The sequence below is a fragment of the Eumetopias jubatus genome, unplaced genomic scaffold, assembly GCF_037043125.1.
Source record: "Eumetopias jubatus isolate StellerSeaLion01/CBP00866 unplaced genomic scaffold, mEumJub1_p1.0 scaffold_3, whole genome shotgun sequence".
Lineage (NCBI taxonomy): Eukaryota > Metazoa > Chordata > Mammalia > Carnivora > Otariidae > Eumetopias > Eumetopias jubatus.
Window position 1 is genome coordinate 136,386,979 of NW_028274809.1, and position 15,426 is coordinate 136,402,404.

The following is a 15,426-nucleotide window of genomic DNA, read 5'->3' on the forward strand; positions in this document are numbered from 1 at the left end:
GTTCAGATGACATGATACTATATATACAAAATCCACAAGACTCCACTAAAAAACTAGCAGAATAAATGAATTCAGTAAAGCTGCAGGATACAAATTAATACCAAGAAACTGGATGCATTTCTATACACTTGTATAACAAAGCTGCAGAGAGAGAACTTAAGAAAACAATCCCATTTAAAATTGCACCAAAAAGAATAAAATACCTTGGTATAAACTTAACCAAGGAGATGAAAGATATGTATCTGAAAACTATGAAACACTGATGCTGCCTATAAGAAACCTACTTTAAGTATAAAGTCACAAATAGGTTAAAAGTAGAAGAATGGGAAAAAATATGCCAAGCTCATATTAATAAAAAGAAAGCTGGAGTGATTTTACTAATCAGACAAAACCATTTTCAGAGCAAAGAATAGTAGGAGGGACAAAGAGGGTCATTTCATAATAACGAAGGAGTAGATTAATCAAGACGACATTACAATTCTCATTGTTTATGCACCTAAATTCTATATGTACGACAATGAACTAGGTATTGTGAAAAACATTTTTTAAAAAGTTAGGAGCTTTCCTTTTCAGGAACTCTCTAACCCTCTGCCCCTCCTAGAACGTCTTATCTCAGAATCACTTCCATCAAGCATTGAAGACATTGGTCCCTAGTCCACATTCCTCCTCTCTACCACATGTCCTGGGTGACTTCATCTCTCACTCAGCCTCTTGGTTCCTTGACCACCTCATTTCCAATGGTCTTCACCTCCACTCCAAATAATTCATGTGCTCCCAGAACTATTTCTTAGAATACAGTAAACTATCCAAAATGTTCTAGCTCTGGAATATAAAGTTGAAATCTCTTACTCTCTATTAAATTTCATTAAAAGCTGTTTCTTAAGGGGCGCCTGAGAGGCTCAGATGGTTGAGCATCTGCCTTTGGCTCAGGTGTTGATCTCCAGGTCCTGGGATTGAGCCCCAAGTTGGGCTCCCAGCTCAGCGGGGAGTCTGCTTCTCCCTTTCTCTCTGCCTCTCCCCCTTGTGCTCTGCTTGTGCTCTCTCTCTGTCTCTCTCTCTCTTAAATGAATAAAATCTTTAAATAAATAAATAAATAAATAAATAAATAAAATAAAAGCTGTTTCTTTTTTTTTAAAGATTTTATTTATTTGAGAGAGAGAGAATGGGGGGGGGGCAGAGCAGAGGGAGAGAGAGCAGCAGACTCCCGCTGAGCAAGGAGCCTGATGTGGGGCTCTAACCCAGGACCCAGAGATCCTAATGTGAGCCGAAGGCAGCTGCTTAACCTGATTGAGCCACCCAGGCACCCCAATAAAAGCTGTTTCTTAAAACTTCGACTTTGTTCATCAGTCTCCTCCTACATCCTCTATGCAACTGAAACTACAACCTTACCACTTTAATCACTCCCCGCTGAGCTGGGAGCCCAACTTGGGCTTACCACTTTAAGGTTCATTTTTTCTAATCTTACAACTGGCTGTTAGGTGATGCTGGAAAAAAATAATGCCACCACAAAGAGCGGGGGTGGCACTACAAATTTAAAATTTATACCTTCAACATGTCCTTCAGTGCTGCTAGGCAATCCTCATATCTTTCATCACTCAGTTCTATTATTCTCCTCAGCAACAATTTAAAATTGTGACCACTCTCCTCAAACTCACTACACCACTTTGCCCTCCCTACCCCAACCCATCAACCCACCCTTGAGCAAATTACCTCAACTCTATTTTGTAAAAAAAAGAAATAAATAAAAGCCATAAGATGGAAAGCTCCTCATTTTCTGCCATGGCACCCACATACCTTACTTGTAACTGCTTCCATTCTTAACATTTGCCACACAATATTTCCCATCCCACCTTGCCTCTCCTCAAACAAGAGATGACATCTATTCAAGGGAACCCCCCGAATCTGGACAGGCCCTCTGACTGCTCTCACCAGAGCTTCCAGCTATGGTCCTTTCAAAAGCCTTTTGGAAGCCAGCTGCTATGTAAGATGCATGAGTATCCTGAAACCAAAATGCTATGCGATGCATAGCTTCTCATATGAGAAGGCCAGGAGGATGAGATGCCACCTAGAGTAGGAAGGGAAGGAAAGAAAAGGTGACCATGTGCTGAGGGGAAGCAAGGGGCCAGACTTGTGAATGAAGAAATATCGTGGAGAGGTGCCTGGATGGCTCAATTTGTTGGGTGATGGACTCTTGATTTCAGCTCAGGTCACATTATTAGGGTTGTGAGATTGAGCCCCATGTTGGCCTCCACACTGGGCGTGGAGCCTGCTTAGGATTCTCTCTCTCTCCCTCTGCCCCCAACCTCTCCCTCTCTAAAAAGAAAAAAAGAAAAAATAGAAGCATCATGGAAGTAGATCTTGCTCCTGACACCACACAGTCAAGGATGAACTGCCTAGTCAAGTTCTTCCCAAGTCCCTGACCCAGAGAATCATGAGCTAAATAAAACAGTTGTTTTAGGCCATTAATATGTCATTTGCAACACAGAACACTCATAATGGCTCTTTTCCATCCACATTTAATCCTACTTTTCCCATCTTAAAAAATTAATCTTCCCTCCACCTCACACACTTGGCAGCTATATCTTAATTTCCCTTCACAGACAAGACTCCAGTAAAAAGCTATCTACAATCACTGTCTCCACTTTATCCCTCATTCACATCTCATCAAAATCCCACTGCAATCTACTCCTGCCTCCACTACTTCTATTAACAGTCCTTGCTGCCATCACCAGTGGCTTCCTTGTTGCTCAAATGAATGCTTTTCAGTTCTTACTGGCGGCCCCTACAGTATCTTAAACAGCAAGCACACACTCGGGCCTTGTAATGCTTTCTCTTCATGACACCACTTCCTCTTATCTCTCTGGCTGCTCTGTTTCATTCTTTTGTAGGCTTCTCTTTTCTGTCTAGCTCTTAAATGTCAGAGCACCTCAGGACTCTATCATTAGCCACCTTCTCTTGCTATACGGTAGCCCCCCTTGACTGTGGTTTTGCTTACTATGGTTTCAGTTACCCACACTCAAATGCAGTATAGAAGGAGAAGATTCTCATCCTGGTGTATCATCAGAGGTTCAGTAGCAGCCTAACGCTATGTCATTCACCTCACCTCACTTCATCATATAGGCATTTTGTCATCTCACATTATTACAAGAAGAAGAGTAACTACAGTACAATAAAATACTTTGAGAGAAAGACCACATTCACATAACTTTTATTACAGGATATTGTTATAATTGTTCTATTTTATTAGTAGTTACTGCTGTTAATCTCTTACTGTGCCCAATTTATAAATTAAACTTTATCACAGATACGTAGGTATGTATGTATAGGAAAAACAGAATATAAAGGCTTCAATATTATTCATGGTGTCAGGCATCCACTGGTGGTTTGGGAACACATCCCCCATGGATAAGATGGAACTACTGTACTACATTCTCCCCTTAGGCGATCTTATCCATTCTCCAAACTTTAGTCACTTGGTAAAAACATAGATTAACAGCTTCAGAACCAGAGAGACCTGGGTTCAAACCACAGCGCTGCCATTTAGCTTGTGTGGTTTGGACAAGTTATTGAAGTTCTTTCTAAGCACTGATTTCCTCATCTAGAATACTACCTCATAAATTATTATAAAAATGAAAGACATTAAAAAGAACTCACCACAATGCTTGGCACAAAATGAACTGTCAATACAGGTGGCAATTTTTGTTATTGTATATGTGCCAGCAGCTCTCAGGTTCATATTATGAGCCTGCATTTCTTTCTTAGCTCCAGACACACATATCCCACTGCAACTGCACATCTCTACTTGAATGACCTACAGTCACTTCAAACTCAACATAATCAAATGAAACCCATCTTTCCAGGCAAATCTCATCTTATCCCAGGTACCTTAATGAGTGATTCTACCCATATGGGACCTATATCTCATCATTAGTTGACCCCTCTTTATCCTTCACTTCCACTTATGTAATTAATCGCCACATGCATAATGTTAAATACTGTTCTGAGTGCTTTATACACACTAACTCAATGAACATGAGATATGCACGTGTAATAAGATATAAAGTTTATAAATGATTAGTAAGTAGTATAAACAAACACCTGTAAGGCTGTAAAGGAGGAAGAATGACTATAGACTAGGATGGTCATGAACAACAGAGTAGAAGTAGAACTGAAATTCTGGTGACTAAAAAGGTGGGGAAATTATTTTAAGTTGGGCCTATGAACTCAGGGACAGGCAAAAAAAACCATGGCTGTGTGAGTTACAATAAAAGACAAGACTAAATGGAGAAGAGAATACAAGGCAGGCCTTCTCAAACATTTTGACTCATAACTCTCTTACATTCTTAAAATTATTCAAGGCCCCAAAAGTTTTTGTTCATGTGAATTAGATCAATATATACAGTACTAGTAATTTTTAAGTAAAAATAAGTTTAACTTAAATTAAAACAGAAAATTTCTAAGAATTTAATAAATAATGAACTTTAAGATAAAAATGGATTTTTTTTTTTTTACACTACCCTAAAACTTGGCAAGTTATAGTTCCTTAAAGGTTAGTTGCAATGTGGAACTGGGAACAGTATCAATGAACAAAAATAAACTTTTTATATTCTGAGACCTTAAAATCTGTTGGTCTATCTTGAACTTTATTAATTTTTATGTTATGAATATCTTAAAAAATTTTATATGGGTCTACCTTAAACTTTGAATAAATTTCTTATATGACTTTATAACACGATTCATTGGTCTTTTGGAAATATTGATTCACTGAATTATGGAGACCTTACAAACACTGACAAATCTCCTTTACAATATCAAAAAGTCACATTTATTAATATACCACTGATTTCATCATAAGTGTCTGAAGTACTGAGAAGCTGTAATGCTTACAGTGGATACAAGCTTAACCAAATTCTAATCTTCCCTTGAAAACTCAAAAATTTACCACTGGCAATATTTACTGTCAATTGTTTTCAACAACATGTGCTTGAGAATTGAGATTCAACAAAATTAATACTGTTTACTGGTTCATCAATGGCATTCTTAAATGAAACTGATGTGTTCTGTTTTGTATTTTAATGGAGAGTTTGTGGTAGTGAAGAATATAATGATGACTAGCCAGCTTGATGCTGTTGCTCTGATACCTGCAAAGGAGCTAACACTTTTACATTATCAGTATAAATGTCAACAGAGTAAAAAAGATAAGTAACATCTTAATAGCAGTATAAAAATACTTTTTACCTTGCAGATTCCCTAAAATGGTTGCAGGGACACCAGGGAGTCTAAGACCACATTTTGAACTGCTGATGGAAGAAAAAGGGAGGCAACAAAGCTCCCTTTAAAAAAAGAGGCTTCAGGCATCAAATAGTTGACCTAAAGTTCCCATTCTAAAAATCTACACCCGATTCCTTTGACCCTCTTAATATGCTGGGTAATTTTAGAATTGTATCCTGGACATCATAAATGTTAAGTTGTAAAGATTTCCATATTCCGTTATTTTTTTTCTCAAATAGGCACTACTTCATTCTGTTTTTAAGCACGTAATTATTTTCACTGAACTTGGATCTGTAAACTTTTTATTTGGGCAGCAGCTCCTGTCTCAGTTCAGATCTTCTTTCATTAAGCTGCTGTTAATCCATTACACTGCATTAATTCAGTTTTCACACAGAGAAGTGAGTAGACAGGATTTGTCCACTCCCTTCAGCAGCCAAGGTTTCCCCAGCTTCTGTTTTCTTCCTTTCGTTTCCCCGGCCCCAGCCAGAAAGCCTGCAGTTTTCTTCTCACTTGCACCCCACCTCCTTGTCCTATTTCACTTCCCCACTTAGCCCTGGGCTAAAAGCTTCCTTCCCAGGCTCTGAGCTCCTCTTCTCTCCTGAAGAGTCTGTCTACTCCTCTTCCTGTCCAGAGATTTCAGGCAGTTGCTTTCCAAATCATGTAGAGGTTTTATAACTGTCTTTTTTAAGGGGAGTCATATGGTTGGGTCTTCCTCCACCATCACCAGATGCATAGGTCCCTCACAGGTTTTTGAGTTAGCATGATGATACTTGCATTTTAAAAAAGATTTCTCTGGGGCGCCTGGGTGGCTCAGTTGGTTAAGCGACTGCCTTCGGCTCAGGTCATGATCCTGGAGTCCAGGGGTCGAGTCCCGCATCAGGCTCCCTGCTCAGCAGGGAGTCTGCTTCTCCCTCTGACCCTCCCTCCTCTCATGTGCTCTCTCTCTCTCTCATTTTCTCTCTCAAATAAATAAATAAAATCTTAAAAAAAAAAAAAGATTTCTCTGGTTGCTGCCAGAGAAATAGTCTTAAGGTAGTTAGAGATGCAGGGAGATCAATAGGAAGAGTCCACAATATTCCCAGGAAGAGAGACCATTTAGAAAATAAAGTACCTAGTGTATCTTGGTTTATAAAGCTTTTTTTTTTTTTTTGAGAAAAATCTGATGAATTTTGAATATGTTAAAAGATATCCAAATCTCACTTATCTGCTGGCATTATAAACTGCTTAACAGATTTAAAAGGCCTGAACATCTGGAAGTCATTTAATCTAACCCTTAGGTATGGTTTGTTCTGAATCACCTCTAATTCCCTTAAATTTCCAGGGAACAAGATTTCACCAGGTTTTTCAATAGACTGTTTATTTAGCATTTTATACTTATAGATTGCCTGTTAATCTCTCTGGGACCAAAACAAAGAAGGGTGTGCTTTTTCCTTCAAGTTACTCTGTTCTTGATTTATTATTTCTCAAGATTGTGAAGCAAAGATGCCAGAACCCTTCCCCATGCAACCATTAAAAAGACGATGATGTTCTTTCTTTTATTAAATTATTGGGAAGAAAAATTAAGTAGTACCTCACTTGATATTTCCCTAGATAAACAATACTGTTTGAATCTACAGTTTAATGAAAAATTCTTATTGTGATACAAAATTAAAGACTATTAAAGTTTGCTCTGATTCTTGATCTGGGTGCTGGTAACAGGAGTGTGTTCAATTTATGAAAAAGTCATCAAACTATAAACTTGTAATATATACTTTTCTGTATATATGTTATACTTCAGTTAAAAAAAAGGTTTGTGAAAGCTCAAATATATCTATAGTATGTACCTTCTCTAAAACGTCAATTATTCTCTTAGGAAAAATTCACAGTATTTTATTTGTGTGGTATGACTTATCTTCACACTTAACCTATTCCCTTAATGATTAAAAAAGTAAAAATTTTAAAAGCAAAAAAATGTTTTTAAAAGTTCAAACATTAAAAATATATGATAATAAAAATCATCTATAATTTTATCCTCTAGAGACACCAACCACATTTAGAATTTAAATGTAGAGGCTTATGACTTCCACATCCTATTAATAAATTAAACATTTCTCCTGACTTTGGACAGCTCACTTTTTCTCCAAAAATTCTCAAAAATAAAGGGATATTGTTTAGAATCCTAGAACACCAGTAACTGGTAGGCTTCTAAATTCTGAGTGTATGTGCACATGTTTTTCCTGAATAGAGGGCTCATGCTTATATCAAATTTTCAAAGGTTAAATACTCTAAACTTATATCAGGAACGGGTTTAATATCTAACCAGCGATACATTAGCAAAACCATTTTCACAGTCTCATTAATTCCTGATGTGGGGAGGGAAGGATTCTTTAAGATTTTGCTAATTTGGTTAGAAAATGGTAACTCTTTTAAATGTGCATTTTTTGGTTATTAATGAGGATTCATAGTTTTCCATATATGTTTCTCTTTTATTATGTATTTGTATCCTTAGGTAAATTTTCTTTGTTTTTGCAAACAAATATTTGTTAACATTATTATATTTGTTAACATTATTTGCAAAACAATACATGTCTAAAATTATATTTAAAAGAAAATACCAGTAACAGGCTTGACCACAAGCAACTTATAAACAGTAAATTTCTATTTCCTCCACAATTTCTAGAGCCCACATCTTTTCTGTATCTTCACAATGTCTACCCCAAAGCAAGCCATGCTGTAGACATGTACTGATGGGAAAAAAAATAATTCTCTAAAAGAAATAAAAACAGTCACTTTCATTTGATACAGTAATGTCTTGATTTCAATGTCTAGAAGGAGAGGGCACATCAGCCTCTGAAAAGTACTTCTTATTATATTTATTTATCTATTGATTCATTTTTGTCATTCTCATTTAATCCCCAAGAAATCCCCTAGATTTCTAAACACGTCTTTTCTTATAAAGTAGAAGCTCCTGTATAATGGAGTTACTAAATTTAATTACAGCAATGCCACTGCTTCCTATCAACTTCCCCTACTTCTCTCCTGTTCTATCTACTCTGTTCATACAGCAGTGCAAGAAAACACTAAGAAATAAGTTATCTCTTAGCCATTAGGTTTTTAAAACATTAAAAAATTAAAACTAAGGGTTACATGTACAGATTAGAATTCTAGTGTAACTAAAGTCTTAATGTTTTCATTGCCATTTCTATATACTGTCATAAATGAAAAGTGATATGCTTAGCATACAACACAGTTTCAAAAGAAACCAACTCTATATTAATTTACAAATCTGATGAGTCACAATTACCCAACTATGCAGATTTAAAAAGCATAACACAGAAGAACTTCAAATAAATATTTTACTATTACTACACAGAAAATGCCATCTTTATGAAACAAAAGCCTTATCAATAGCTTATATGCTATAAATAGAATACCTAGAGAATATGATTTGTGCTCCTATAATGCTCTGAACAATAACTGAACAATAGTGCAGATTTTTGGACTATCTTTAATGATAGAACAAAAAGAAATACAAATAAATTGAACCAGAAATCTGTACTTTGTTAAATCACCTAAATAGCATAATCCCAATTTTTACCATTTCGTTGGAATTTAACAGCATTAAAATTTTCAAACATGACACCTCTATTTTAAATATACTGCTCAAATACTTTAAGGAATTCTGCTTTGTTTTAAAGTGCCATGTTTTCATTAAAGCTATTCCTAAATAAATCATTGTATCAGATGGTCTGGGGAGCTCAAGGAAAAGAAAACTCCATTTTAATATTCCACTTAACTCTTGGGCTATACACTGAAATGGCATTATTCATTAAATTGCTATGTGCTCTTGAGGTAAATTTTAACAAATACCTCTCACTAACAGATAACTGTTATCCATTTGCATATTAATATCTTTAATTATTTTAGCTAGTTACTTACAGAGAGCCATGCAAGTGATTCCATGATTCGATGTTCACATCGTTCTAAATGTTTTATCATTTCTCTGGTCAAGTTGGCTTCTGCTTTGATAAAACTTTCAATCACTTTGTAAAAATCAAAGGCTTTTAAATTAAGTACATTCAGAATCCATGGGAAGGACAAATCTGTTCCAGTATCAAGATTCTGAGATGTACTTCCTAAAAATGAAAGAAAAAATGTAACTTAGGTATGAAATGTTAAGCCTTGAATTACGTATTTTCAGTTTGGAAGGTTTTATCAAACAAAAATTTTAAAACAGCAGAAAAGCTAAACAAAAATTTTTATTTAAAGATTTTTTTTTTAAATTTTGTCTTTTAAATTTATTTTAAGTAGTCTCCATGCCCAACATGGGACTTGAATTCATGACCATGAGATGGAAATTTGTGTGCTCTACTGACTGAGCCAGTCAGGCATCCCTAGAGCAGAAATTTTTCCATAGACTCATAGGAAGTAGGCTTCTAAATTCTGAGTGTATGTGCACATATGTTTTTCCTGAATAGAGGGCTCATGCTTATATCAAATTTTCAAAGGTTAAATACTCTAAACTTATATCAGGAACGGGTTTAATATCTAGCCAGCGATACATTAGCATAACCATTTTCACAGTCTCATTAATTCCTGATGTGGGGAGGGAAGGATTCTTTAGGATTTTGCTAATTTGGTTAGAAAATGGTAACTCTTAAATGTGCATTTTTTGGTTATTAATGAGGATTCACAGTTTTCCATATATGTTTCTCTTTTATTATGTATTTGTATCCTTAGGTAAATTTTCTTTGTTTTTGCAAACAAAACTTCTTATATTTGTTAACATTATTTGCAAAACAATACATGTCTAAAATTATATTTAAAAGAAAATACCATGAGTGGCCTCTGTTCTGTTTATCTGGTAGACTCTAGCTCTAAACTTTGGTTTCATGACCACAGAATCTATAGCAGTGTTTCCATATAGGTAAATGCTACTTGTTAGCACTCCTTTGGTAATTTACAATCTCCTGTCTTGGAAGGGATTTCAATAGGTTCATTTCCTAGACTCAGGATAGCCAAGAATAAGAGCCTAGTGAAGTACTATTTCCAAGATGACCTGAAATGGTTCAGATAATAACCCATTTAAATGATTTATGGTGACTACTTACATTCTTCAGTATATATTGATCTACATTATGCATACTGTCTCCTTAACTCCATCCCCCCAAAAAAATACACCACACCTTAGATAAGTTTTTTTTAACTTTAAATTGAACTAAAATGTTTATTTACTAAAATTTAACTTACTGCTATATGTAGCCATTACAACCTCAAGAGCGCATGCCAATAAAGACATATGAAAGATGTTGTCATTCAGGAGTTTGCTAAAGGAAAAGAAAAGAATGATTTTGAAACATTTACTTTTATAAAAAAGAAAGAATTGTTTTACTAAAACTAAAGAATTTACCTAAAATTTTGAATGGATAATCGTTCTTCTTCCTAAAACAGATAAAAAAATGTTTAGCTGATGCCTTTTTTGTGTCAGCATTGAATTTTTTTTCTATTATGTTCTTTTTAACTTACTGATTTAAGCATGGATTCCATTACTCGGTAATACAATCGGACTCCAAGTTTGTATCGCTACAAAGAAAAAAAATTAGATTCCACTACTTTAGAAAATCACAATTATTAATTTTTAAGGAGGTTTCTCTTAAAAACATATTTCTGATTCTTTTTAGGAATATGAATACCAAGAGATCACAAAAGCTAGCTTGTCTAAAATTCAAGACTTCCATATAAAATGATGGTTAATATTCTCAATAAATTATCAAGAGGGAAGGTCCAGTACTTGGTTTTCCTTTTCTTTCATTCCACTTCAGTCTACAACATTCAAGACACACACACACACAGAGGATATGTTATACACCTGGTACTTATTAACCATTTTACATACTAACGTAATACTTCTTGTGGCCTAGGAAATATAATTTCAAGATAACTCTCCAGGACTGAGAATAGTCTGTCCATAAAACTGGCAAAGGCAAAAATTGAACCCAACTGATCTTATCAGCAAAAAGTTTTAACCAAATAAATAATTCCCATTAGTTCAAAGAATAACCAAATTTTAGATAGGCACACACAAACCATATTCCTTCATTCAAATTATAAGCATAAGTTTCATATACAACCAAAAAAGACTTCTAAATACTATTATTTAAAATATGGTTAGCATCAAAATATAACCTCACTACACTGAAATAAATGTATATAGTAGATTACAGTTTTCAAAGATATTTTTGTATGTTATCTCACTAATTCCAAACAAAGCAGAACAAATACAGAAACCTGAATCTCAGAGAAGTTAAATGACAGCTCATAAATGATAGAACCAAATATAAACCCAGGGTTCTGATTCAGAGCCCGTACTTTTACCCAATGTATAGGTTTTAGATTTTCTGAAATGATAATAGTAATAGTAAAATTAATATCACCAATAAATAGCATGTATATGATCCCATTTATCTAAGTATATGCATTCATGAATATTCATATATATAGAAGCCAAAGAATATATACAAAAAATTTAATAGCATCAAAGATTTTAATCTTCTTGTACTTATATTTTCTAAACGTCTACATTTTTTCTAAAACTTTCTACATGTTTACTTTTGGTTTCTGTAATGGTGTAAGGGGCATTTTCTTATAAAGTTTTTCATAAACAGCAGCATACACAGGCAGCTGAGATACAGAATCTACTAATATAGGACCAATACTATTATAATACCTTTATAATTTGGAAAGATATTTCACTTGAGGTTATTTACCATATAGTGACACTAATCAAAATGAACTCAAGTTACCTGTGATCCAATTTCCATACATCCCTGTCCCACAGCTTTAGCAAATTTCTCTTTAAAGATGTATCCAACATCCTTCACTCTTTTCAGGATACTTTCCTTTGGATTCACTGTGCAGTTCTTTAAAGAGGAAAAACATAAATCAATGTTGAGGATATTATTTAATCAGAATTAACATTTTCTGTCCTATAAGATATAACTTTTCACTTTCAATTATTTATACCATGGAAACACCTCCACAAAAACTAGGTAAACATGACTACTGAAAATAAGAAGAACATAAAGAATTCTATTTTAGGATGTTAGTGACCAAAAAATACTAAAGTACAAATAAAAAACCCTATTATCTAAATTTTCTGCTGCTAAGTTAAAGAACAGATTTGTTAGCCTTTCCACCCACCAAAAAAAAGTCTCATAGATATTACAAACTAATACCATGGAAATGCAAAGGATCATAACTGACTACTATGAACAATTATGCACCAACAAACTGGAAAACCTAAAAAGAAAAGGACAGATTCTTAGAAACATACAACCTACCAAATCTGAACCATGAAGAAACAGAAAATATGAACAGAATGATTACTAGTAAGGAGAGTGAATCAATAATCAAAAACGTCCCAAGAAACAAAAGTCAGACAGCTTCACTGATGAATTTTACCAAACGTTCAAAAAAGAATAATAAAACTTCTCAAAGCCCTCCAAAAAATAGAGGAGGAGGGGACACTTCCAAACATACAAGGCTAGCATTACCCTGAAATCAAAACCAGACAAGGACATCACAAAAAAAGGAAATTATAAGCCAATATCCCTAATGAACATAAATGCAAAAATTCTCAACAAACTATTAGCAAACCAAATTCAACAATGCATTAAAGAATCATATACCACAATCAGGTGAGATTTATTCCAGAGGTGCCAGGATGGTTCAACGCTCACAAATCAATGTGATACATTAACAAAATGAAGGATAAAAATCCTATGATCAGCTCAATAGATGCAGAAAACACTTGACAAAATTCAACATCCACTTATGATAAAAACTCTCAACAAAGCGGGTATAGAGGGAATATACTTCAACATAATAAAGGCCATATATGATAAGCCCACAGCTAATATCATAGTCAATAGTAAAAACCTGACAGATTGTCCTGTCAGATCAGAAACAAGACAACGATGCCCATTCTCCCCTTATTCAACATAGTATTGAAAGTCCTAGCCAGAGCAATCTGGCAAGAAAATGAAGAGGCATCCAAATTGGAAAGGAAGAAGTAAAACTGTGTCTATTGACACATGACATATTATATATAAAAAACCCTAAAGACTTCATCAATAAACTGTTAGAATAAATTAATTCAGTAAAGTTGCGGGATACAAAATCAATATACAGAAATCAGGTTTGTTTCTATGCACTAATAATGAACTAACAAGAGGAATTAAGAATAAAATCCCAGGTGGTGCCTGGGTGGCTCAGTCGTTAGGCATCTGCCTTCGGCTCAGGTCACGATCCCAGGGTCCTGGGGTCGAGCCCTTCATCGGGCTCCCTGCTCCGCGGGAAACCTGCTTCTCCCTCTGCTGCTCCCCCTGCTTGTGTTCCCTCTCTCCCTGCCTCTCTCTCTGTCAAATAAATAAATAAAATCTTAAAAAAAATACATAATCCCATTTACAACTGCATCTAAAAGAATAAAATACCTAGGAATAAATTTAAGCAAGGAGATGAAAAACCTGTACATGGAAAATTATAATGCACTGATGAAAGAAACCGAAGAAGCTAGAAAAAAATGCAAAGATATCCCATGCTCATAGGTTGGAAGGATTAATATTGTTAAAATGTCCATACTACCCAAAGCAATCTATAGATTCAATGTAATCCCTATCAAAATTCCAATGGCTTTTACACAGAAATAAAACAAACAATCCAAAAATTTGTATGCAACAACAAAAGATTCCCAAACAAAATCAGTTCTGAGCCAACACAATTATGAATATGATGACAGAAATTACTTTGCTAATTCCTGGGAGGCATATAAGCAAAAAGATGAGAAAAGAATATGACAAAGCCACAGGGAGGTTATGATATCAAATAAAATGTTAACTACACAAAGCACAGTTACCGGAATAAGCCAAATTTTAATAATTCTCCTGGCCTTATCCATGGATGAGCATTTCATTGAGTCCTGACCCTCATTTGAATTTAAATAAGGAGCGAAGAAGCAAGCAAGTAACACAGATGCTAGTTTTCATGATCTCCTGCTCGCTCCCTTGTTAGTATAGCAGTGAGTGGCCCTTCAGATGTCAAACTTGGGTCTACAGGAGTTGTAAAATGCACACAAGTCCAGGCAAGAAATGTAAATAAAAATGGGCTGAATATAGGATAAAAAAGACTGTAGAGCTATGAGAAATGTTAAATCCTAGTATCACATTCAAAGAAAAGATCAAAAAAGCAGACAGAAAAGATATATAACAAAGCAACGGTTAGATTCACAGATTTCCTTTTTTTTTTTTTAAAGACTTTAATTTTTTGAGAGAGAGAGCATAAGAGGGGTAGGGTCAGAGGGAGAAGCAGATTCCCTGCTGAGCAGGGAGCCTGATGAGGGACTCAATCCTGAGACTCTGGAATCATGACCTGAGCCGAAGGCAGTTGCTTAACCAACTAAGCCACCCAGGAGCCCAGATTCACGGATTTCTTAAATAGCAACAAGGAGAACCAGGAATAGTAAAGTATTATTTACAAATATCTAAGAGAAAGTAAACATCAATCTAGAACTGAAGATTCAGCTAAACTATCTTACAAAAAGTAAGAGTAAAGATACTTTAAGACAAAAACCTTGTAAGTTCACCCCAAACTAACCCTCACTAAAGGAATTATTAAAGTATGTACCTGAAGAAGAAAGAAAATGAAATCAGAAATGAGGTCTAAGTTGCAAGAAAGAATGATGAGCAAGGCAAAGAGCAAACATGAAAAAAATCTAAAAATAACACTACCAAAATAATACAATACTACCAAGATCTAATTTGGAGGGTTCAAAAAAGCAAGAAGTAAGGTAACAGACAAGAATGTTTGGGTTGGGAGATATTTTAAAAAATTCTCAGTATTTTAACTTTTAATTTCAAATTTCTTTGTCAAGATAACACAAACATAACATTTTATTTATGGCTTACATTAAAATAGGAAATCAGATTTTCTGATGGTTGATCACTTGCTGAATTTAAGATCATCATTAATTGTTGGATAGTATTCATAACAGTCCTAGAGAGAAAAAAAAAGGAAGACATATTAAGCAATGAAGGAAAACAAATAAATAAACAAAATGTATCTATTTCACAAGTTAAATGAATCTTTCAAACTCACTATATCCTGTTTATCTTTAAGAAG

The 15,426-nt window shown here is 34.7% G+C and overlaps 1 protein-coding gene across 1 annotated transcript in view; it reads right to left on the bottom strand.

Annotated features, from left to right (window-relative positions):
* Positions 1-15,426, bottom strand: part of RB1 (RB transcriptional corepressor 1) — a 159,858-nt gene that overhangs the window by 77,065 nt on the left and 67,367 nt on the right. Inside the window, exons 12-17 of the mRNA XM_028104473.2 lie at positions 15,213-15,300; positions 12,054-12,170; positions 10,777-10,833; positions 10,661-10,692; positions 10,501-10,577; positions 9,190-9,386 (exon numbers count right to left, since the gene is read on the bottom strand). Coding sequence (XP_027960274.1) covers positions 9,190-9,386; positions 10,501-10,577; positions 10,661-10,692; positions 10,777-10,833; positions 12,054-12,170; positions 15,213-15,300 — 568 coding nt within the window. The remainder of the gene's footprint in view (positions 1-9,189; positions 9,387-10,500; positions 10,578-10,660; positions 10,693-10,776; positions 10,834-12,053; positions 12,171-15,212; positions 15,301-15,426) is intronic.